This window comes from Budorcas taxicolor, chromosome 9 (genome assembly GCF_023091745.1).
Source record: "Budorcas taxicolor isolate Tak-1 chromosome 9, Takin1.1, whole genome shotgun sequence".
Classification (NCBI taxonomy): domain Eukaryota; kingdom Metazoa; phylum Chordata; class Mammalia; order Artiodactyla; family Bovidae; genus Budorcas; species Budorcas taxicolor.
Genome location: NC_068918.1, coordinates 23297859 through 23324349, shown reverse-complemented (window position 1 = coordinate 23324349; position 26491 = coordinate 23297859). Strand labels below are relative to the sequence as shown.

Genomic DNA, 26491 nt, shown 5'->3' with positions numbered 1-26491 from the left:
TATTTTCTCTAACCTAAGTTGACCGAATTTATATCCTTATAAACATGAGACTCTAACAGATTCTCCAGAAAAGCACTTGGGACCATGCATCTTCTGTTTCAAACACTTAGGGAAACCCCAAGACTAGGTCAATCTGTTTTGTCCACCTTCCCCAAATATGGCAGAGTGGCTGAATCCTGCTAAAGGAAAAAAAAAGAAAAAAAAAACCAACAAGTGAGCAGATGGGGCCATAACAAATCCACGGCCGCTAGCCCCACATGTGTGCTCGGCAGGGCCCAGCAGGCTACTTCGTTTCTCTCCTCAGCCTTCCCATTGCCCCTTGTCATCTCGCAGCTGCCATCCCATCTCTCTGTCCTGCTCACGGCAGCCTTCCTGTCTGTCCTTCTTTACCTTCATTACAACAAGGCTCCCACCCCAAACAGGCCACTGCAGATGCTCCAGGCTTCTACCTGCTTGTTACCAAACCCAAATTCTCAGCCCTCTTGCCTTTCAGCAACATTTGACACTGTTGAGACTCACCACTTAAAATAGAAAATATCCAAAAACGCTCGAGGGTGTCATACTCTAGTTTATGGCTAAGGTTTTCTGTTGCCTCTTTCTCTCTGCATCCCTTAAATGTTGGTGTTCTTCAGACTTTAGGCCCTGATCTCTAACAGGACTCTCAACCCTCAAAGGAACTTATTTACTTCCACAGATTGATGATCTTAAGATTGATAACTCTAGTTTACCCCTCTCTTTGCAGGGCTTACTGTGTGCTTCCAACTGCCTGTGAGACCTTCTCCACATGGATACCTTTCCCATTTAATGCAGAACACCCGAAATCAAATCCACCACATCTCCCCACTTCTCTGCTTCACTTGGGTCCCCACTGTCACCAAAACTCTTGTGCAAGCCAGGAACCTGAGAACCATTTTTGACTCTGATCCCCACCCCCAGCCCCAATATAAATACAATGTTCTGTAAATATTAAAAAAAAAATCTCAAGGACCTGTTCACTCTATCCTCACTACTTTTGCGCATTTAGGCCATTATTACCTCTCACCTAGATTGCCGCAGAGTCTTCTAACACTGGCCCCTGACTCCAGTCTTATCCAAAAATGCAAATTTGATATTATTTCCCCAACTTAAAACTTCCCATGGCTCCCAGTGATCTCAGGATAAAGTCTGAACACCTTTCAAGATCCATTCTCTGTTTTACTTCTCTGGACCACTTCTTAGCATTCTCTTGTCAACTGCCATGTCCCAGATTCAGCTCCTTGGCCGGATCTAATAGCTATTTTCTACAAGGAAACAGCCCTTCAGCGGGCTAGGTCCTACTCATGATCAGGTTTCTCTAATCCTTTCCTACTTTTAGAAAGAATTCCTGAACCCCTCAAACCTGAGCTTACTGTCCCTATCAGATCCCCCACCACACTCTGCAATTCCCCCCCCCCCCCCCCCAAAGCATTTATCCTTGCTCTTTATCCCTCTCGATTCCAGACACACAGTGGTTCCATCTGTCCTGCTTACCGCTGTTTCTCCAATGCCTTGCACAGCATGGTACTCCTAAATAGTTCTATGAGGACATTGTTGGCTAACATTTCTTAGTTTATTAAAGGAAAATGATATTAAGGTTATTTGTTAAAAAAAATTCACATGTGTATGATTACTGCATTGACCCACTTGCATATACTTTTAGAAAGAGTTCTAGGACCTGGTGTGTCATCACAGGATCAATTAAACAAGTCTTTGTGATCATTCCTATATAAAACCTGAGTGTCAAGTCAGTAATGATGTGTTGTGTTACTCTGACTCACAGATCTGTTTTGGCAATAAACCTCATTGTGAATTTAAAATTCACATCTCATTTAATATAGTCACACTTAATGGAAAGTCTCTCTTGAAAAGTAAGTTATTGCAAGATTATTCATTTAAGATTTAAGATTAAGATTTGTCTGGTGGTTCAGCGGTTAAGAATATGCCTTACAATGCAGGGGACACAGGTTTGATCCCTGGTCTGGGAAGATCCCACATGCCGTGGTACAACTAAACCTGTGTGCCACAACTACCAAGGCTGAGCTCTAAAGCCCACGAGCCCCAACTACCCAGCCCACAGAGCAACTAAGTCCGAGAGCCACAACTACTAAGTTCAAGCACCACAACTACTGAAGCCCGTGAGCCTACAGGCCATGCTCTGCGATGAGAGAAGCCACTGAAATGAGAAACCCTCCCACCCCAACCAGAGAGTAGCCCCCACTCACTGCAACTAGAGAAAGCCTGTGTGCTACAATGATGATCCAGGGCAGCCAAAATAAAGAAACGACCACATCATCACCACATCCAAAAAAAACTTAAAAGAAATAAACTATAGGAGTCATAGTTGCCCCAAGATGAGAGTGAGGAAGGAAGCAAGTTCAGACTTTCTTTCAGGGACCACTTTCCCTCTCCACTTTGATTTAAACAACTTTCCAGAACTCCCAATTTCTTCCGTTAGTGCGTCAAGTATTATTTAGATAATTATATACATACACATACATCATCATGTATTTATATATATTGTGCATATACATATTATTAACATCTACACACATACATTAATACACACGAACTTATGCTTAATGTTGGATATAATATTACTCTTAAGAAAAGCATTTCCAAATGAACTGATCATGGGTTTTACTTTGAGAATTAAATATAAAAAACCCAAACAAAACAAACATCCCCTGAACCCCAGCATGCTTTTTGCCACAAGCTGAGATGGAAACAGTGTCAAGCTTCACACTCCTGCTTCCCCCTCCATACTTCTCAGGCAGAGGACTGACTCTGTCACAGGTGTTCCAGGGCTTTAGTCCTGGGTAAGATCCTCAAGGGTCTCAAGGTATGGGGGTCGGGGTGGGGAGGCTGAGGGCCACTGACTGTGGCGAGCACAGTGAGAGTGAGACATGTGCCCGGGTAGCCAGATGAGCCGCGTCCAACGCCAGGTAAGGACCCAAGAGCTCTGTAACCCTGGGCAACCTGCTTGACCTTGTCTCCCTCAACTTCCTGTATCTAAAACTGGGGAAATAATACTGAACTCACAGGGCTGTTCTGAGAATTAAATGAGTTTATGCATGGAAAGTGGTTAGCACTGTGCCTAACAAGAAGTAAATACTCCACAAATGGTATCATGCAATTTACTTTCATATATCTCACCACTCTAGAATTAAAATAGCAGATAAAGGAGAGACAATCTACACAAAGATGAAGACTATAAAAATCTAGTTACTGGTTGTTTTAATTATATATAGATCAAGCTACCCAGAAAATCACTTAAGGAGAGACTGTTCTCAGAACAAGGAAAGTTAACACATGCATTCTACTGGGAGAAAGAAGGGAGCATCTTTTAGAATATAACTGAGAAGCTGTATTTTTTATTAAATATTTAGTCTTGACTGCCATTACAATTTTAAATCTAGAGAAAAAGTGAAAATTATCAGCTATGTTACAGTTGTTGCTATTCATAAGGAAAACCTACCTTTTCACACTGTTCAGTTTTATACATCAGGGTCTTACTTAGAAAAGACCCTGATGCTGGGAAAGATTGAGGCAGGAGGAGAAGGGGATGACAGAGGACGAGATGGTTGGATGGCATCACTGACTCAATGGACGCGAGTTTGAGCCAGCTCCGGGAGATGGTGAAGGACAGGAAAGCCTGGCGTGCTTGCAGTCCATGGGGTCACAAAGAGTCGGACATGACTGAGTGACCCAACAACAACAACAACAAAAACATACCTGCAAACTAATAGCTAAGGTCTGAGTCAACTAAGCAATTAAAAAAAAGATCTCATTTTATATATTAAGGCAAAGTGTTCGTCACTCTGTCTTGTCCGACTCTTTTGCGGCCGCATGGGCTTTTTGTAGCCTTTCGGGCTCCTCTGTCCGTGGAATTTTCCAGGCAAGAATACTGGAGTGGGTTGCCATTTCCTCCTCCAGGATTAAGCAAAATTTGGTTTAATAAAGAAATAGCTAACCTGGGGTCTTGTTATGTGAGGATAGAAAACCAGAGTGCATTATATACAGACACTCTTAGGATCACTAATGTGTGTTGTGCCCCTGGGGTTTGTGAAGACAGGATACTCCAGGTGAGGTACAGGTGCTGTAACCTACCTGGAAGTAGAGGAGGAACCTTCCCTCCATGCCAGATTAGTTTACCGCCTTCACATCAGCTCCTGAAAGTGCTGTCTGCAAAAATCCTCCAGTGTTTTGGAAAATTCGAGCAACACTATGATGATACTTGAGATTTCAAATCAATCAAAGGCATTGCTTCTTGAGATAGCTTCCAAGCAATTCCATTGAGAGCCAAAGACCCACAAACATGTTAACCAATCATATAACTGGACAGCTTTCTCCCTCAGGAATTCTAAAACCTAGCAGCGAGTGCCGGCAGGTCAGGGAAAAGGTGATCTGTTTGTGTGCAGTGCTAATGTCTGGAATCCACTTCTTAAGGTTCCAAGAAGCCAGAGTGCTCCTTGGACCTGGCTGATAAGCACAGTCACTTCCGGATTATTAAGGGCGCTAGTAATGTGACATGTAATATGTGTAATCCTATTTGTGCTGCCCTCTGCTTCTGTGTCATCGGCATCACCTCTCCAAGAGAAAACAATAAAGGATGGACGACGATGAACAGCATGGGTTAAAAGCATGACAGAAAACACAGCTGTGTTAAGCTCAATTAAGACAGCTAAAACTAATACCTGGGTACTTGTATGGTGTACTTAGCCCTAAAATCCTAAAACTCTATTACCATATCAAAGTCAAAGTAGGGGATTTAGGTCAAAACCTTCGCTTATTAAAAACACATACATGCAGAGAGTAGTTTTCCTGATCAGGAATCTGCAACTAGTTAACTCACCCTGGTATTACAGTTTATCAAACTTCTTCCTAGTCCCCACAGAAGTCCCTTCTAAATGTCCAAATTCTAGTGCCTGTCCCTTAGAAAAACCTAGAGTGTAATTCTCCAGATCACAGGTGGGTGGAGAGCTACAACCACAGAAACACAAAAACAGAAACCCCGATTTACAGGCATATTCTAGAGAAACTGTATTTAAAAAGCATTAAGAAAGAAAGAGATGAATAGCGTCCCTCTTCCCTACTCCACTAAGGGCAGTTGTTCTTAAACTTCTGTATTTAAGCTTATCACACCATGTTATATCTTGGAATAGGACTCTTTCCTATTTATAAAATTAGGATTATCTATTGGTTTTCAATTTTAGAAGCATTTAACAAGGCATGGGCAATGCAAATGCCTCTTGATTTTAACTTTTCCTATTTTCCTTTCTACCAATGGCAAACAGGTTTAAATTCTAAGATAGGGGAAAACAGATGGCCTGGGAGGTGGGGGTGGCATGAAAAAAGGAAAGCTAGAAAAAAAAGTAGAGTAAATAGACTCATGGCAAACAAGCATACCTTTACTTCTTAATTGTTTTTATTAAACAGATTCTGCTTTGAAAATCTAACATAAAAAAACTTATAGATATCATAGATCAAAAGTTTTCTATTGTTGTAGGTTGAATCATTAGAACTTAGATATCACTGCTTATGTTAAAACTAAATTCAGCCAAAACACTCTTCAGAAAGTCTTTAGTATAATGTTCCAATAAAAAAAAAGTAAAATTTAAGAACACTAGTTGGTATTCTGTTTCCAAATCTAATCCTCCAGGCATAAACTACAAAGTTAATAAAGAGCAGATTAAAACTAACCAGGAATAAGTTATTAATTCCGTTTTCCATTTCACTCTTCAATTCTTGTCTTAAATGCTCTAGGAATCTCTGCTGCTGATGTAGTTAAAGCTGCAGCAGCTCTAATAATCAACGAATCTTATCACACAGGGTGTAGATACTTTCTAAATGAAAGCACCATATGTCTAATTATTGAGCTAAATTTATACCCGTAGCTATCTCTGAATGAAACATTTTCAGCTTCTTCAGCTCACAAAACATTTCTTTCTATGCCCTTAAGGCATTTTAGATTTCATTCTTCTCCTCCGCCTTTTTTCCTCCCCGCAAATCTGAGTGTTTGTGTGACACCAGACCAGGAACCAGAGGTAACTGGCCATTGATGAATGGATGTCCTCTCCCTGGTTTTCCTAAGCATGAGTATCACTTCTGTGAGATAACAATTGAAAAGAGGAAAAGAATGCTTTCTTCCCCACGACAGGAAGCAAGGATTTTGGCAATAACATCTAAGAAGGGAGGTAACAACAGAAAATACAAGCTATGGGTTAACACGGCAATACTGCAGTTCAAGCTTCCTTTTCTTTCCTGGAAGGGGCTTCTCAAAACCAGTTCTCACCAACAACCTCTTTTCTCAACCCATTCCTTGAATCAATCCCTACTTGCCAGTAAATACTATTACTGACTAATGCTATGTACCAGGAATCATGTAGAGATTCATCTTCTACTTTAATTCTTAGAAGAAATCTGCAAAAGGCAACGACCCGCCATTTCCATTTCACAGGTGGAAAGGGAAGCTCAGAAGGGTTTCTACTCTGCCATCGTGCCTCACCATCTGAGTAGATTGTAAACAATTTTGGTGATATACTTGTTTCTCACTTTGGTTATATTTAAGACACACTGTCTTCCACTGTTAAATTCTGGGCCATGAACCTATGCAATAAAAAAAGGTGTCTCCATACAGAGGAGGAGTTTAGACTCTAGTTGGAAGCTAACCAAGCCCATGAAATTAGCAACACACAGGTCAATGACAGAAACTATCAAAGCCACGTGATTCTGGAGATATCAGAGACCAGTAAAAGATGGGAATGTGAGAGAGCTCCATGGTGGCATAGAATTTGAGAAAATGAAAAGACATTCCATTTGAGAAGGATAAAATAGAGTGTGGTTTGGAGACAGTAACTATGCAAGTTTTGCTTTTCAGCAAACACAGAATCCTTCCTAATTTAAGGGATGTGACTCCAGCAAACGGAGCTAGATTTGTAGAAGATAATGAATGCCAGCTAGAACAATGTTTTTTAAACTTTAGTTAGTTAAGGAACCAGAAGTATCAGCATCACCCACAGGAATACGTTAAAAATGCAAATTCTGTGTGGCCCACCCAGATCTAGTGAATTAAAAATTTTGGAAGCACCAACTTGCAATCTGAGTGCTAATGTGCTTTCCAGGTGACTTTAAGCTGTCTAAAGTCTGAATCAGTGCTTCATAGGAAATGAAGCCCACTAAAACCTCTGACTTGGGCAACAGGAGGGAAGGGATATTTTTGGAAGATGAATCTAATATGCAGAATGAATTGGAAAAGCGACCATGTACAAATTCATGAAATTCACAAAGCCTCTACCATGCAATTATTTATATGAGATAACACTTTTCAGGAGATATAACATGAAACTGGGAAACAGAAGAGTAAGGTTCTCTCTCAAAATACTACACCTCTTACAGAGAAAGTTTTATTAAATTCTAACTTCTCTAGAGGAAATGATATTTAACCCATGACTTTTCATTTCAATGTGATATTGCAGGCACTATTTATAAAAACACCATTGTCTCTCAAAATTTTTTGCAGAGATAGGAAAAAAAAAATCCACAACAACTTTATTAGGGTGTAACATGTATAAAATTGAAATGTAAGAAAAATGACAACTCTTATTAAATGTAGTCCACAACTTTAGATAATAAAGAACACAAATGAACAAGGATTACCTAATTTAAAAATCACAGACCTGAAAAACAAAATGCTGGGTTGTAAATGTAAAGTAGATTAACTTTTAAGCAAAAGAGAACTTTTTATATTCAAGTGTTGACCTTCAAAAAATCTTACAAATATCTACATTTATTTCAGTGATGTTACATCTGCTTAAAAGATTTTTTTATGAACCTCCTTCACAGCCAGTTACAAGTCACATAAGAAAATGAACACAGCTTTTCATTTTATAAATCATTCTAAAAACTTTAAAACTAGAAAAGCTGTTTCCCATTTTTAGACCTGCTTCTGTATGACTTTTGACTATTATTAAAATATCACATCTCCCCTCCAGACAAGGGCCTGTAGCCCCTGAGAACAGGTAGCAAAGGTTCCAAAGAGGCAAGGACACCACTTTTGGAATACATGATTAAACAGGGGTGGGTGTCACACTTAACCTAAGTAACCCCTCTTGGTTGTCATTTAGTCACTAAGTCGTGTCCGACTCTCTGGGACCCTGTTAGCCCACCAGGCTCCTCTGTCCATGGGATTCCCCAGCAAGAATACTGGAGTGAGTTGCCATTTCCTACTCCAAGGGATCTTCCTGACCCAGGGATCAAACCTGCATCTCCTTCACTGGCAGATGGATTCTTTACAAGCGAGCCACTAGGGAAGCAATTCCTCCTGGTACGCTTGTTTAAAAAGGTGCATTCACTCAACACATATTTACTGGTTCTATTATGGGTGAGGCCCAGGGTTAGCTGCTCAGGTGGATGAATTCGGGGAAGCACTTTGTCCTGCTCTCAACAGGACAGTCCTGCTGCAGGTTCATGACTACGAAGGGCCAACATCACAAAGACTCTGCACTCTCAGAGTAAGTGAAAACAGGAGTATTTCCAGCCTTTGTGGTATCTTATTACTAACAGAACACTTAATAAATCATAATTTTTATTCACCCTAACTGCTAGAGCAGCTTTTCAACAGTAGTTAATAAACCATCTTCATTTCTTTATGCTCCTCCAACTGCACCCCTCCCACCCCACCTGCTTTTTTCTCATCACCCATTCTAAGTTAAGCGAGCCCTGTGTGTGTGCGTGCTCAGCTGCCCAGTCATATCCAACTCTTTGTGACCCTGTGGACTGTAGCCCGCCAGGCTCCTCTGTCCATGGGATTTTTCATGCAAGAATACTGGAGTAGGTTACAATTTCCTACTGCAAAGGAACTTTTCGACCCAGGGATAGAACCTGTGTTTCCTGCATTGGCAGGAGGAGTCTTTACCACTGGGCCACCTTGGAAGCCTAACTAAGCCCCTAGGAGGATTAAATAATGAAGAATAGCCAAATACTTAATATGAGTGAACATATACCATGTATTAAATGCACATCAATTATAAAGTACATTTTTTACTACATAAACTTACTAAGAATGCCTTATAGAAATGCTGACTCAGGCTAACTCTTGAAATCACAACATGGACTGCTGAAGCACTTCTAATCATGAGATGAAAACCTGTAGTTCTAATCATGGGATGAAAACTTGCAGTTGACTAGACACATTATAACACTCCACACTGCTAGTTGACTACAAAAATAACATGTCTCAGAGAACAGCATCCTAAACAGTCTAAAATTACTATCATCTCAAACCACAATTTATAAAAATAATATAGTATGTTTATATCCATCGTTATTCACCATGTTAACTCAAAGCGAAATTTAAACAGTTCTGGCATTTGGAAGACTTTTATGAACTAATCAAGGTTAGAGTACAAATACATTTTGAGATGTGCAGCTCCTCACTATATCAAAAAAGCATGGCTAAAAACACATTTATTTAAAGAAATTGGCCAAAAATAAGAAAGAAAAAACCCAAACTAAACTTCATAATCATGCTTTGCTTTTATACTATAAATAAAATACCTTAGACAAAATGTGGATTTATCCTACTTAAGTCACCAAAGGCCTCTAATATACAAAAGATCAACCTGCTCCTTCAAACATAAAAATGTATGTTGCTTTGAAATTTTATCAACAATTTCCCTTTGGTTAATTTTTCTTCTGTAAGAATTCAGCTTTGTAAGACTTGCCATCTTCTGGAACCACTAGGGGGAAAAGGTCACTTCTGAAGTTCTATCTGGATTATTTTTGAGCTTCAATTATGATCTTAAAAATATTAGGAAGCCATCCTGGTGAATTCTAAAATAGAAGATTCCCTCTCTCTTTCCCCAGCATCTTCCTCAAATATCTGATGCAAAAACCCAATGATAACAGTGAAGATGAGCCAATGCGAGTTGGCTGGCTGGGTCTTAGCTGACCGAAAGTGGGCTGTTCTAGTGTGCTTGGCAGATACTCATATCAGTAAAGACTACTTATAATTCTAGGGATCTAGCCCAGGAAAGAAGCAAATTTTGTTGTTGTTTTTTTTTAAAATAAAATGCTGTCTACTGCCTTTCAGGACTTTGCCTCCTTCAGGAGCCCATGTGTCTCTAGCCAGCTTGTTGGATCCATCTTCTCTGATGTCCCACTTCTTAGGTCTCCAAGCTCTGTCTTCATTCCCAAGCCTGCTCCTTTAAAAACTTCCTTGTCCTGTACATTTCACAATGAGGAAATCCAACTAGTCAACCAACACAGGGAAAAGTGCTGCTCAAACAAGGGCAAACTAAATACACGTGATACTGTTTCATCACCCATGAAAATCAAAAAGAGTCAAGACTAGGTTCATTACATTACAGGTGGAAGTATAAGAAAAATCACCCCTCAAAATGTACTGATTCTTTGACCTATTCATTTCTCCTATAAGAAATTTAAGACTAAAAATCCTACTTATGGGGTAAGGGCAATGAAAAACCAGCTGGAATCTTAACGGACAAAGATGTTTATCCCAACCTAAGATAAAAACAAAAAACTGGAAATAATCTAAATGTTCAGGTCCCAGGGGAGGGTTAAATAAACTATGATGATTCTATTTCATATATTATGCTATCATAAAATGATACTTTAAAAGAAAAATTTAAAAAAAAATGTATCCATACTGCAGTTTTAATTGTAAGAAAAAATAACCGATATGCTGGGGTGGGAAGTGTTGACATTGCTTGGGACTGGGTGATTGAACTATGAAGAATTCCCCCCCCCCCCCCTTTTCTCTACTCCTGTGTACTTTCAAAATGTTCTTTCCTAAGCTGGTATTACTTTACAATGAAATAACACAATGGAAGATACTTGCTTGTTTTACAAACTCATTCTCACCCTTGCTAAGATAAACCTCAAAGAATAATAATTTCTGCTGGGCAAATTTAGTGATATCATTTTAACAGGAGCCTTTAAGAAGTAATACATGATTGAAAGGGAGGCAGTGATGGTGAAATTTCAGGCAGCTGGGAATGAGATTTTTGAGACCAGGTATACACCCTATGCTGCCTTCATCATTCCACAGATCTCTCCTTTTGTCTTGTGGCCCAACAGACAGACAGACAGTGAGGAAATGCAATCTTTTATCAGTTGCAGCACATATTCTTGTGAAAGAGGAACTAGAGTTAATCTTGCCCCGAACATCAGCTCAGAGAAGGTGGACGTGGCCATCCCGAGTGTGAGCCACGAGTCCTGGACTCCTATGTCTGAATCCTCTCATCCCTTAGAAGAAACAAGTGCTCTTCACAGGACTTTACAAAGACCTTTCTATGAAGAAAGATTTGACAGGTACGAAGATCCCAGCAACAGCTCATGGTCTCTGGATGGCCCAAGTTCCTGTCTCAACCAGTTATTCACAGGTCCATCATTATTACTGTTGCGCCTTCTCTCATAAACTCCTGGCCTTGGCAAACAGATATCCCCACCAGCGTTGCAACAAAGGTTGTTTTAGGGTGTAGTGTGCTGTATTATTGAGCTTCCCTGGTGGCTCAGCTGGTAAAGAATCTGTCTGCAATGCAGGAGATCAGGTTTGATACCTTGGTTGGGAAGATCCCCTGGAGAAGGGAATGGCAACCCACTCCAGTATCTTTGCCTGAAGAATTTCATGGACAGAGGACCCCTGCAGAGCTTGGCGCCCTTGACCATGTTTTTATCCCCTCCCTTTACAGGCCCACTCTCATACTAAGCCCCTTCATACTAGACACTGGAGATAGGACAATCGAATGGGAGACCGACTAATAATTACATTTAAAAATGCAAATAAAAATTAATACAGTATGCCTGCGTATCATTGTATGGAAGGATGCAGAACAAGGGGAACCAGAGTGCATCGGAGCAAATGAGGGACCAGGTTGCTGCTAAGCTTAAGAGGGAGGGAGACTAAGAGACTAACAATTTTTAAACAGGAAGTGACGGCGGCATTTTACTGATAGTTACAAAAGTCAAGCAAATACAAAGGGTACATGGGCTTTTTAATTTCATTATCTCTAGTCTGGATTATCTGCAGGTCTGCTAGGCTCTAATGTGCCTAAAGCAACTGCCAGAGTATACATGACAGAAATGAGGGCTGTGACTTCTAAATGCTCTTAAGCCTTAATCTCATTTGGTTTTCTTTCAAGTATGTAATGATCACAGAAGTCTTTACAGGACTCAGTGGGGGTGGGGCAGCACCTCTGCATTCTGCAGAGCAAAGAAACTAGCCAGGATTGCTTTCTCAGGCAATGCCTCACCAAGGAAAGATCTTCCTTCTCCTTCTAGGATACTCTCAGTGGGGTTTCTAGCTGCCGGCCTGCTATTCAGGGCTGAAGAGGAGGGAGGGCCAGGCCAGCCAGCCTCCAAAGCATATGTTCTCATTAGAGTCAAGACATCGTGGGCGGAGCTGGCCTGAGAACTAAAGAGGCAGTTCCCAGCTCCATAGTAAACGCACTTGGGGAATCTCAGGAGCTCAGGGCTCACAGAGCCCTATTTTTCATATGTAAAGTGAGTATGGGCTTCAGGATCTCCGAGGTCCTTCTGGGCCGGATACCTTAATAAATCTAAAATCAAAGCTCTCAAAAAGGCCGCGATCTAGTTACAGTCTAGACCTGATTTGTGTGAATTTTGACTACCAGGTAACACACTGAGCTCTGATTACAGAATTGATCATAATTACATACATTTTTGCTAAATCTAAAATAATTGTCTTCACACTTCTTAAAAATATTCCTCCAAAGACAAAACAGGTTAAAATGCATTTTACTTCATCCCTCTTCTTCTCTACCTTGGAGAACAATTTCAAGGCTTAAGGAGGCAACTCAAGAACTGTGCTCATTCTGAGAAGATGGTACTTCAGGAACAAGCACATGAGACTGTGAGAAAGAGACAAATGAATTCTTTCACACATATTCTGAAGTACAGAAGCTGGAAAAGTATGCAATTTTTAAGGATACCGAAAGTTTTTTGGACTTGGCAGGAACGTGAGAAAATCAGAGTTGACAGTAACACAGTAAAATCATAGCTGTCTGAAAGATCATCCTGAACTGGAAATGTACCCTTTAAGCAAACCTACTTTGAACTTTGTTTTTGATAACTTTTTGAAACACCGTTACCCACTTTCCTGATGCATTAAACAGTATCTGAAACAATGTAATCTTGGCTTGATGGCTTCAGGTAGTGACTACTAACAGTAACAACAGCAAGCAACATTTATTCTACACTCCCCGTGCTTTATAATAATGTGTGCTAAGTCACTTCAGTCATGTCTGACTCTCTGTAACCCCATGGACCGTAGCTTTCCAGGCTCCTCTGTCCATGGGGCTTCCCAGTCAAGAATACTAGAGTGGGTTGCCATTTCCTATTCCAGGGGATCTTCCTAACCCAGGGATCGAACCCCAGTGTCTAATGTCTCCTGCACTGGCAGGTGAGTTCTTTACCACTGGTGCCACCTGGGAAACCCATGTATAATAATAATACCATTTTAAGTGTTTTGTGTGGATGCTCACATTTAAGCTTTCTGATCCAAGAAAGTGCGTACTTGATTATCACTGCCATTTTACAAATGAGAAAACTGAAGCTCTGACAGATTAAGCAACTTGCTTAAGGTCACAACAACTAATACACGGTAAAAGCCAGATTCAGGCCCAACTTGTCTGACTCCAAAACTAGCCCTTCTCACCATACCATGTTGCTACAAAAGAATGTAGCAGGGGCAGGTAAAAGCATCCGGAGAATCTCCAGAACCTTCTTGGGTGAAGAGACCCCAGATTGGTGCTTTTTAAATGTATGTCTACTTTTTGTTTTTTTTAAGGTAAGTATAGTTAACATGCAAAATTATATAAGTTACAAGTGAACAATACAGTGATTCACAATTTTTAAAAGTTATACTCCATGTATTGTTATTATAAAATATTGGTTATATTCCTCATGTTGCACAGTATCTCCTTGCAGCTTATTTCATACCTAACAGTTTGCATCTCTTAATTCCCTATCCCTAGATTTCCCCCTCCCCCTTCCTTCTCATCACTGGTAACCACTAGTTTGTTCTCTATACCTGCGAGTCTGCTTCATTTTTGTCATACTTCATGAATCCCACAGATAAGTGCTATTATTAAATATGTCTACTTTGAAAAATATATACTCCGTCAGGGAATGGCATGATATATTGAAAGCAATGAAAGGGAAGAACCTACAACCAAGAATATTCTACCCAGCAAGACTCTGATTCACATCTGATGGAGAAATCAAAAGCTTTACACACAAGTGAAAGCTAAGAGAATTCAGCACCACCAAACCAGCTTTACAATGAATGCTAAAGGAACTTCTCTAGGCAGGAAACACAGAGAAGGAAAGGACCCACAAAAAATAACCCCCAAACAATTAATAAAATGCTAACAGGATCACACATATCAATAATTACCTTAAATGTAAGGTAAATGTAAATGCAAAAAATGTACCAACCAAAAGACATAGACTGCTGGGTAGATGAACCCCACAAATTGTATGTAATTATTTTATATTGTTAGGTTAATCATGTTTCCATCATGGCTTGCAACTGTAATTATCTGTTTGTTTTTTTTTCCCGGTTTGGCTACTATTGATTGTGAAAACTGATAAACATCTTTTACTATTGTGATTCAGTTGAGTTCAGTCGCTCAGTCGTGTACAACTCTTTGTGACCCCATGAACTGCAGCACGCCAGGACTCCCTGTCCATCACCAACTCCCGAAGTTCACCCAAACTCATGTCCATCGAGTCGGTGACGGCATCCAGCCATCTCATTCTCTGTCGTCCCCTTCTCCTCCTGCCCCCAATCCCTCCCAGCATCAGAGTCTTTTCCAATGAGTCAACTCTTCACATGAGGTGGCCAAAGTACTGGAGCTTCAGCTTTACCATCAGTCCTTCCAAAGAACACCCAGGACTGATCTCCTTTAGAATGGACTGCAAAGATGGGCTTGATAAAGGACAGAAATGGTATGGACCTAAGAGAAGCAAAAGACATTAAGAAGAGGTGGCAAGAATACACAGAAGAACTGTACAAAAAAGATGTTCATGACCCAGATAATCACGATGGTGTGATCACTCACCTAGAGCCAGACATCCTGGAATGTGAAGTCAAGTGGGCCTTAGAAAGCATCACTACGAACAAAGCTAGTGGAGGTGATGGAATTCCGGTTGAGCTATTTCAAATCCTGAAAGATGATGCTGTGAAAGTGCTGCACTCAATATGACAGCAGATTTGGAAAACTCAGCAGTGGCCACAGGACTGGAAAGGTCAGTTTTCATTCCAATCCCAAAGAAAGGCAATGCCAAAGAATGCTCAAACTACTGCACAATTGCACTCATCTCACACGCTAGTAAAGGAATGCTCAAAATTCTCCAAGCCAGGCTTCAGCAATACGTGAACCATGAACTTCCAAATGTTCAAGCTGGTTTTAGAAAAGGCAGCGGAACCAGAGGTCAAATTGCCAACATCTGCTGGATCATGGAAAAAGCAAGAGAGTTCCAGAAAAACATGTATTTCTGCTTTATTGACTATGCCAAAGCCTTTGACTATGTGGATCACAAGAAACTGTGGAAAATTCTGAAAGAGATGGGAATACCAGACCCCTGACCTGCCTCTTGAGAAACCTGTATGCAGGTCAAGAAGCAACAGTTAGAACTGGACATGGAACAAGAGACTGGTTCCAAATAGGAAAAGGAGTATGTCAAGGCTGTATATTGTCACCCTGCTTATTTAACTTATATGAAGATAACATCATGAGAAACGCTGGGCTGGAAGAAGCACAAGCTGGAATCCAGATTGCCGGGAGAAAGATCAATAATCTCAGATATGCAGATGACACCACCCTTATGGCAGAAAGTGAGGAGGAACTAAAAAGCCTCTTGATGAAAGTAAAAGAGGACAGTGAAAAAGGTGGCGTAAAGCTCAACATTCAGAAAACTAAGATCATGGCATCTGGTCCCATCACACTATTGTGATTCAGTTCAGTTCAGTTCAGTTGCTCAGTCATGTCGGACTCTTTGCGACCCCATGAATCGCAGCACGCCAGGCCTCCCGTCCATCACCAACTCCCAGAGTTCACTCAGACTCACGTCCAGCGAGTCTTTATTATTCATTTAATACCACTGCATCATGGCTGTGTGCTCAGTTGCTCACTCATGCCCCACTTCTTGTGACTCTATAAACAATATCCTGCCAGCCTCCTCTGTCCATGGAATTCTCCAGGCAAGAATACTGGAGCAGGTTGCCATTTCCTCCTCCAGGAGATCTTCCTGAATCAGGGATCGAACCCACATCTCTTGCATCTCTTGCATTGGCAGGCAGATTCTTTATCACCAGTGCCACCCGGGAAGACCATATCAACAGAAATTAGTAAAATTCTATATCCCCAAAACTACCATTTAAGAGAAAAACCTGTAATTGCTTTTTTAAATCCAGATGCACATTAGAATTATCTTGGAATATTTTGAAAAATACAAATGCACAGGTGTTGTGTTTTTCTTCAAAGCTCCAGACCTGATTCTAATGAGCAGCCGTGTTTAAAACTACTGGACTATGTGATTATCTTTTAGTACTATCTAGTTTGTTTCATTTTTTTTCTATTTTACATTCAGTGCTCCTATTTTGTTTATGTTTTCCAATTTCTCCATCTCTGTTTTTTGTTGTTCTTTCTCAAGCCTTCATGAAGTGTAACAGAAAGCTTTTGTATACATGCTGCTGCTGCTACTGCTGCTAAGTCGCTTCAGTCGTGTCTGGACTCTGCGACCCCATACCCGGCAGCGCACCAGGCTCCCCCATCCCTGGGATTCTCCAGGCAAGAACACTGGAGTGGGTTGCCATTTCCTTCTCCAATGCATGAAAGTGGAAAGTGACAGTGAAGTCGCTCAGTCGTGTCTGACGCTACATATATGTATACTTTTATGTACATAAATAGCATGCACAATATATTTAATTTAGAAAATTATGAATTTTTGCCTTGCTAAAAAATTTACATTTTGATTCTGCTTGTTTGACTCTGAACAGAGTGCTAGATTTCTAATTTATATTCACTCAAAACTTTGATATAGTTCCATTTATTCTGGCACCTAGTATCACTGCTCATAGTCTAGAAAGCTTATTATCTTGGTGATTTTAAAAAAACATTTTTTTTGAATGAGGCTTGAAACTTCTAATCCAATTCTGAGAATATAAATACATACTATGTTGCAAAAAGAAAAAACCAGGAAAGTAACATGTGATACAGTATTATTGTATCACGTTGTATTATAAAGTGAAGATTTTGTTCAAATATCAAAAAACTTTATGTTAGTGTCCATTATTTGTTTTCATACCTTATACAAGATTCCATATTGCATTTAATTGCATTGAGCAGCTGCAGCCTCATGCAACAAATTCTGATAACTTCTCTTTTCATTTTTATTGTCACAAATACTTTCTAATTTCCCTCGTTATGGTTTCTTTGATACACTTATTTAAAAATAGACATTTAATTTCTAAACACATGGGGTTAAGTATTTTTTATGTTAATTTCTCATTTTGATATTCATTTCTCACTTAAATCCTTTTTTCTCTGCAATCACCCTCTTCATTTTTTCAATCTTATGACTTTATTGAAGCTTTTTACTTGGCTAAGTAAAGACACTCTTGGTAACTGTCACATTGCACATGAAAATATGTGGGTTATTTTCAAGTATCTTTCGATACTGATTTCTAACATAATTCCATAGTGATAAGAGAACAGACTATATGATTTCAAGATCTTTAGACCATGAAATTTTTGCATCTTGTTTCATGTCCCTGGATATGTCCCAGTGTCTCCAGGTTTATAGTCTATGGGAACTGGAATAGAATTTGTACTCTGTTGTTGTGCAATAATTATATAAATCTTAATTACGTTGAATTGATTCATAGCACTTTTTCAGGTCTACTCTATCCTTCTAATTTTCCGTCTATCCATTCTATTAATTTTTGAGAGTTTGATATTGAAACACCAACTAAAAATCTTAATTTATCTACTTTTAGAAATAATTATAATACATAGTGGAACTATATATAATTGCTCTTTATTTTCCAAGTCTCCTGTAAATGTGTTATCATATTCACAATTTAGAAAAGAAAAAATATATACTTCTTCCGGTTAACTTTCAATTCTTCTGTTATGCATTGTGCAATGTCAAAAGAGCACCTACATTTATGGTTTGAGAGAACTCTTCCGCGCTGGTACACCCCTTTCCTCTTTTTTTTTTTTAAATTTCTCCCCTAGCTCTCTTTGTAAAGAATGCCCAATTGAGTAATTACTAATGTCTCTGTTTCCCTGCAGGTATCTTCATACGAGAAAAATGTATCATCAAATTTCCCAGGATGGCTTTAAAAGGAAGAGGCCTTCTTAACCATGACCCTAGTAAGATCTTTTTTTAAATTACAATAGTTAACGTAATTCATATGAGACCAAAGTTATAATACTACAGGATTGTACATGTTTTGCAGTTACTTGACATTAGTGTCTGCAAATAATGAATATGAGAGTCAATTTATACACCTCCTTGACATTTTACTTAGGAGGCAAGTCATGTCTGGATAATAAGCAACATTCACCCAGGATTGGACTTCCATGCTCAACTCTACCACTAACTAACTAGCAAAATGATTTTCAGGGCAATCTTTGTGTCTCAGCTGCCTTTATGGTAGCTATCTCTAATGTCTCATTCAGATACAATATTTTATGGCTTCGAATACATTGGAAAGATTGACGCCAGGAGGAGAAGGGGATGACAGAAGATGAGATGGTTGGATGGCATCACTGACTCGATGCACATGAGTTTGAGCAAGTCTCTGGGAGTTGGTGATGGACAGGGAAGCCTGACATGCTGCAGTCCGTGGGGTCACAAAGAGCCTGACACAACTGAGTGACTGAACTAAACTGCACATTTACTTTCAAAAATCAGAGTTATTTTTATAGCATTTTTTGATAGTAGGAAAAAATTTGGCAGACTTGTTTAAAGGACCTTTAAACGTATTTAATAGTAAAGGGTGGGGGACTAGAGGTAGCTCAATTACTTAATACTGCACAAGACATTAGACAAAGAACATTGAGGGAAAAGTCAAGACTTAGTTTCCCCAAAGAATCTCTTTCTTAAAATACCAAACACTGGCGTGTCCTTTATCATTTCTGCCTCCTTAGGGGAAAGGCATGTCGAACATTGAGGGAAAAGTCAAGACTTAGTTTCCCCAAAGAATCTCTTTCTTAAAATACCAAACACTGGCTTGTCCTTTATCATTTCTGCCTCCTTAGGGGAAAGGCATGTCATGGTATCCACAGAGCCCAGCAGGGGAGCCACTCCTGTAGCGACCAACCAAAACTCACCTTTGACAAACACATTTTTGTGGTTTTTGTAGGTTATAAAGGACTTAAAAGGCCACAGGTTCTCTACTGGGTTATGAGATATAAGGGTCCTATGCAGTGCTGATCTACCCATGTATATATAGCCCTCATCACTCATACTGACCTGGTGGGTTTCCTCCTGTCTGACCTTTAGACCCATGCTTTAACTTGTTCTGATAATGAATTTGTATTACCATAGCTTATTATATAATTTAATACAAATAAGTTAACTAAGCTGCTGAAGTCCAACAAATTCACTCATCCAAAGACACTTTTTACAAATGTGAATCATCAGCACAAATTTCTCAAAGTGGTTTATTAGCTCACTGAAGAAATAAAGATGCATTTACTTGAAAATACATTTTTTAACCTCTTTTCCACTGAATTAACTAGGTTCTAGATCCTATATAGAGCTCCTTTATATGAATGTTAAGTTACCCAGTAAGAGAAAAATACTCCTCCCAAAGAAATTATCAGTAGCTTACAGAAAATTGAGCTGAGCATAACTGATTATCCATTAACAATCTTTTCCTGCATTTGTACATATATTAATGTTCAACACTCAGCATCTACTCTAATACTTACACTGCTGAAATCTTAAATTTATTCATTTACTTGTTAAAGAGAGAAATTTTTACAAATGCTCCATGACCTACTTGCTCTGAGGAAGGTCCTAAGAGTGGGAAAATCTTGCATTTGCTCCTGTTCAATGTCTGGTGTGTTTCAGAACTTGGTGAGCTGAACAGGCAAGGTAACCCAAGGCCATCCAAGCTCCTTCAGAGTCAGGTCTTCAAATGGTGGCCTTTATTATTTTGCAAATATTATTTTCCATACTACTACTCATACAAATAAGTTTCAAAATAAAAATGCCTTGTTTTAATATGTCAAGGTAGATTATTCCTATGTCTGATTTTTAATAAAAGTTGTCACTAGTTAACATAAATTATAGACTCATGAACAACCTAAGGCTAGTGTGTCAGGCATAAAAATATATCTTCACCATTAGCTATCAATATGAAAATTTTCTTTCAACTTTTAATTATGTAACAGTTCTGGAATTAAAAACTAAGGCCTGTTTTGAGAAACCTAGAGAAGAAAGCTGTGACCCAACAGTTAACTGGTCCTAAAACCATACTTGATAGACCCAAACCTGGCTGTCAGCCTCCCCACTCCCATCCCATTTAGACTGGTGGGGGTTCCAGTCTAAGAAGGGAGGGATCACATTGATAGTTTGACAGTCTTCAGGCCCTATTACTCAGAGACCCTCCCCATAATTACACAAAAATGGGGGGGGGGAGTTCATACTCTAAATTAGGATTAAGGTTCTAATTCTAAAGGATAGTGTGGATGCTTTGCGTAGACTCCCCCTAAAAGCTTCCTGATTTTTTACAAAATGTTGGGATAGAAAAAGAAATTACTATTTTTCTAAAAATTCCATGGTGCTCTTTCACTTCTGTGCTTCATTTGCTTTTTAAAGTTAAGGGCAACTTGAGCACAATTTTAAAAAGATCAGCCTCGTGGGAATACGTACTATGTATGTATTATAAATTTCATGGAAGTCCCAGAGTTGATTTATTTATGAAGTTTTCATGGGGTGGGGGATGTCCTAATTTCAGTTTTAAGTTTTATGACAAATATTTACCATCCATCCAGTCAGTACTAGAAAGCATGTAGCTAGCACCTTTTGTGAAGAGTGCTAGGCAATAAACATCCTATTTGAAATTAAAGACTGTTTCCCCTTAACACAAGTTTTTAAAAAAATTTACCACAATACCAGTAACACAACTGCATTGGCAAAAACAAAAAAGCACTGGCTGTTTTTAAACCAAATTTACAAAATGAAAGTTTGGCTCAGAAATTATAGTCCAAGCTCCCAATATGTTAGAAGACTTGCTTATATCAACACTTTCTGAATTTTACCTATAACACTGTTAGTACCTCCAGGTGTGATAGAGAACCTAAGTAAATAAAAAGAACTAGAAAAAACAGGAACAATAAAAATCAAGATCAAGGCAAAGATCCATTGGTTCCTGACAAGGCATACATAGTATCTGAAACGGAATCTAAATGTATCAAGTTGAAGTCCATTCATAATGGGCAACCACTCTTCCCTCTCTAAAACTGAATGTTTACAGCACAGCTTTATAATAGCGTGAGTTAACCTTTTTTTTTGGTTTACAAACGAACACATCTGCCTGAACTAATCTGATGGGAAACCATAATCCATTTCTTCCCATTAGTCTTTGACTAAATACTAAAGCTAATCATATTGGCTTTCTACCCCCACCTCCCCACCCCCCCTTGGATCTCAGGGCAACATGAAATTTTAAAGAATCCATTTAGTTCCACCACATTACGCAAGACTGGGCAGTTTCAAAACATCCAGGTACAAAGATGTTAGCATCACACTGATTCAGAAGGCTACATAAATTTCCTTTACATGGTTAATTAAGATCTTTTGATCTACAGACAAAGATAATGCTGGGTCTAATAGCAACAGATACGTGAGAAACACGAACTGTTAATATTCTGTTCTGAATTGACTGCTACCACCCCAGTGCTTCTGATCTAAATGCACTTTTACTCTGTACTAATCAGTACCAATAGCTTTTTCACATCCACAGATCTATAATATTTAAAATAATATCCTGGGACAACTGTGATCTGCACTGTCAGTTCATAGGAATTCAGAGGCATGAAATGTGAATTACATTGCTTCAAACTTAAAGGAAACATAAGCAGATACAGATTTGGGGCTAATTTACCTATGGGTTTTGGTGGGATATTTTCAAGGAGGCTGAGAGATGAAAAGGAGAGGGAGATGACTGGTGAAAGCAGAGCTTTTTTCCATCTTCCTGGAGAGTGGGAGGAGTTTCATGGAGAAGGAGAACTGCTAGAAAGAAGTTGTCACAGGGAGTACAATCCACTTCCCCAAGTCTGGGAAGGTTTTATGCCTGAGGAAGGGTCCCATAGTTAAAAGGCTGATGGGCTATGGTACAGGAGGGATGACTGCAGGCAGTCTGCCTAGGATAAACTGAAAGGGACCCAAATCCACCTTAACTTGCTCAATTACAGCTTAACCAAATTCATCTGGTCGTCATATTAAATCACAAATTCTACAACGATCAAGCTACCTCCAATCTGCAGCCACTTCAGCTAAGTACCTCTTCACAACCTCAAAACTCTTTTTATGCTCTGAAAATGGGGGAGGCGGGGGGAACCAGGAAGCTTCCTTTCCTGAGTACCTGGTCCAATGTCAAAACACAGCATTTATTTTCAAACCCTGTGAAACTTAAAAAAAAAATGAAAATTCATAGTGTATTTCAGAAATTGGAATCAAAATTTGGGGTAACATGCTTTTAACATGGTTTCTACAGTTGCTGGATTGTGCAAAAATCCAGAATGGTATGGTTTCACAGGGAAGAGTAGCTGAGAAAGGAGGCTTGTCCACAGACAGCCTGGTAACAAGAAGTCTGGGCTTCAAGTCCTGACTCAGTCACTAGCTGGCTCTGGGGCTCTGGGCCTTTTCAACGTTCATTTTTCAAATGATAGTCTGAAACGATTTTTAAGGTCCTCTTCAGCTTCAAGCTAAGCACAAACTGACCATATGTTTCAAGTTCCAACCGAAAATTACAGGAAAGAAATTATGAAAGACTTAAAGTCCATGTTTGCCCGAGATTAAGTCTGTCGTCATTGTGCTGCTGTGGAGGAAAACCTGTTGCATCACATGGAATACTCTTTCCAGCTACACTAGAAACGCAAGAAGCAGCAGGCTGGCTTTTTACATCTTTTTTTTTTTTTTTTTCTTTTTGTGAAAAGTAAACAACAGTGTGCCCCCTATGATAACAAGTTCTCAAGTTTCACCTTTATAGTCTGTAAGTACACACAGGATGCCACCTGGCGAAATGGGGCCACGTGACTGAACGCGGACTGGGCTGGCCTGCTGTTGGAACATTTCTGTGATGCGTGATTGATGCTCTGCGTTTACATTCAAGCTTCATTCCAAACCCACATCCAAGCTTTACTAGAAGGCTGCTTGGGACCATCACTGTTGCTGTTTTCAGGGACGTTTAACCACCTATTGGTCAGTGGAAGAGGAAGTCTGCACAGGATCTGCCCATGTATTTAATACCTACTTCGTGTGGTTTATGCTCACTGGAGCATGCAAGTTAAAAACAACGGGATTCAACCTCAGATCCTAATTGGTCACATCTACTTTGACAATAAAAGGGAAGTGAAAGAGCCTTTGACACTGCATCTGGTGGAAGTGGAAAACCTCCCTGTCTTCCCCACGCTAATGTTACAGACCTGCCCTCCACCTCCGCCCCCCACCCCCAGCACTGTAATATCACACAGTTGAGAGTTTCAAAGGTCTGTCATTTCTCCCAGAAAAACACCGCGGGTCTGGAGGGATTTCTAGCTGGGCGCACTCACCTCTTTGATCTTTTCCCTCTTCTCGCGGACGGCGGCGTCGGCGGGTTCCCGGTCAATCGCCCCGACTGTATTCAGGGGTGCTAAGTACACGGGGGGCAGCCTTCTGAACCCCGCCCTGCTACTCAGCTGGTCCTGGGCCACCTTCTCCTTCTCCATCAGGATGTCTCTCTGGATCTCCTCGGGCAGCTTCTGCAGGGTCTCCTTGGCTTCCCTCAGAGCCCGCTCGTGGTTTTCGCGGATCCTGGCCAAGCTGTCCTCTAGGGAGGCCGCGGGGTCTCCCGGAGCGCCCTCCTCGCCGCGCCGGGCGCGCCCCTCCGCCGCGTCCTCGGCGCGCGCCCCGGGTCCCGGCTTGTGGTCGGCGGCCGGCTGCAGGGCGGGGCTGGAGTGGAACAGGACCCCGCTGAGCAGCTTGGAAGAGTCGGGCAGGAAGAAGATTGCCCCGAAGCAGAGCGTGATGAAGGCGCTGAACACCAACAGCAGCACGAACTTCTCCGTCAGGCGGAAGGCGGCGGGGCCCGACCCCTTCCTGCCGCCGCCGCCGCCGCCGCCGCCGCCGCCAAGCCCCCCGCCCAGGCCGCCGCCCGCCGGGCTACTGAAGAGCGGCAGCAGGCCCCCCACGGGCATCGCGCCCGCCGCCCCGGCCGCCGGGTCGCCCGCTGTCCAGTGGCCTCGCGCCGCGCCGCTCAGCAGCCAAACTTCGCCGCCGCCGGGCGTCAGCGGCCGCGGGGCTGCGTCCTGGGCATCCAGGCCGCCCAAACCCGCCGCCCGGGCTGCAGGTATCCCCCGGGGAGACAACTCCCCTCAGGGTCTTCTCCCCGAGGCGGCTCCTTTGGGAAACGACGCGCGCGCCACAGACCTCTCGCTGCAGCCCCTGCGGGGAGAGAAACAGTAAAAACACAGTAATTAACCAGGATGGTGATAAAGTTTCCACCGGTCTCCACCCTCCGACGGACAGCTCCCCCGGCACGGAGTCCGGAGTCCAGCTGCCGGCACCGCCCTCGGAGCCCACTCTTTGGACTTAGGGGTGAAGTTGGCGGGTCTCGGGGGCGGGGTGTCCGGCGCACACCTGAAGCAGGGCCGCGCGCGGTCACCTCCTTGCAGAGGGCAGCGCGGGAGAGGCGCAGCAGGGGTAACGGTGGGGGACTCGTCAACTTCGCCTGCTCCTCATCCCGAAGATGGGGCCGGCTGTCTCTCCGCTTCCCAGGTGGCGTCTGAGCGTGCCTCCCCGCAGCCCCGAGCACCGCGCGGCTGGGCTAGCGCGCCGACCCGCGGGCGAGTCGGAGCGAACAGGGCAGCGCGACACCCTCCGCCGCGGCCCCGCGAGCACTAACACCACTGCCGGTCTCGGGGCGGTCGGAAACGAGGGCGGTGACGCGGCCGGAGAGTGACGGCGCGGCCGGGCCAATCACGCGCCGCTCAGGGCCCCCCGGGGGCGGGGCCGAGGCGGGGAGGGGGGCCGCGCCGGGAGGGGAGTTTACGGGAAGCGCAGCCTCGCGGGGGCCCGGCCGGGGGCGGGGAGGTAGCCGGGGCCCCTGAGGCACGAGGCGGGCGGGAGAGGCGGCGGGAAGCCGGGCAGCCTGACCCGCCACTGAGGCCATGGGCCGGAGGCGGCGGGCAGGACCCGGGGTCCGGGAGTTTATCCCGCTCTGGCCTCGGGCCCGGGTCCCAGAGGGTGGCTGGTCTCGAGTTGCGGGGGTGGCGCCTGGGCTGATGCAGGACCTCCTTGCTGCCCCCTCGGACCTGCGCCTGGCCCTGCGGGGCCCGCTCCAGGAGGGCCGAGAAGGACGGGGTCTTGCCAAGAATTGCCAGATCTCTATGAAGCATGGTTTCTGTTCTTTACTCAAAGCAGGGATTCCGCCAGTGCTCGGTGGTAGCAGTTAACCCAAAAGTCCCTTGATGAGAGGCTGTGATTTGGAGAGCTCTTGAGCTCAGCTTTTGAGCTCTTTGGTCGAACATCCTATCACCTAAGAGCCTTAGTGGTTCTGTGGTTGCTCCGAAATCTTCGACTGAATCCTCTCCCCCTTAAAAAAAATAAGTGGTGTAGCTCCCCCACCCACCCCCACTTTCAAAAGTCACCTGCCTCATACAAGTTGGTCATATTTTCCACTTAAAGAAGAAGTTTTATGCTGCCATAGCTTCAAGTAATAAATTTCAACATTGTTGAAATTGACTTGGATTTGACTACTTCCAGGGAAATAAGGAGTTGGTCCAACGGAGATTGTCTTCTAGACAGCGTTGTTTTGCAAAACGTGTTTGTAATTCCCCTGTTGCTCTGCAAATAAAGGGTTATCAAAGAGAAGAAAGTTGACTACCTTCCCATTTCCTATTTCTGAAAGCTAGTTGATAGCAGGCTTATCTTCTATCCCGCATGCTTCTCTAGAGAGGTGATTTTAGATGTTTCTGCTTGTTGTCTTTAGAAGAAAGGAAACAGCTGACACCTTTCAGGAAGGTGCCCACAGCATAGCTGTTCTCAGGATTTAGGCTGTGTGAGAAAATCTAAAATAAAATTTAAAAATCCTCATTACAGATTTCATTTTAGTATTCATTTTAACCACCATTACAGTATTTGTTTTGTGTAAAACGAAAGTTTTTGTTAATGGGAAATTATTGTTCGATAAAGCCAACTGTATGGCTTT

The 26491-nt window shown here is 41.9% G+C and overlaps 1 protein-coding gene across 1 annotated transcript in view; it reads right to left on the bottom strand.

Moving 5' to 3' along the window:
* The window catches only part of MAN1A1 (mannosidase alpha class 1A member 1), a 169497-nt gene extending 145018 nt beyond the window's left edge, over positions 1 to 24479 (bottom strand). Inside the window, exon 1 of the mRNA XM_052645819.1 lies at positions 23856 to 24479. Within this exon, the coding sequence (XP_052501779.1) occupies positions 23856 to 24479 (624 nt within the window). The remainder of the gene's footprint in view (positions 1 to 23855) is intronic.
* Positions 24480 to 26491: the final 2012 nt, after the last annotated feature.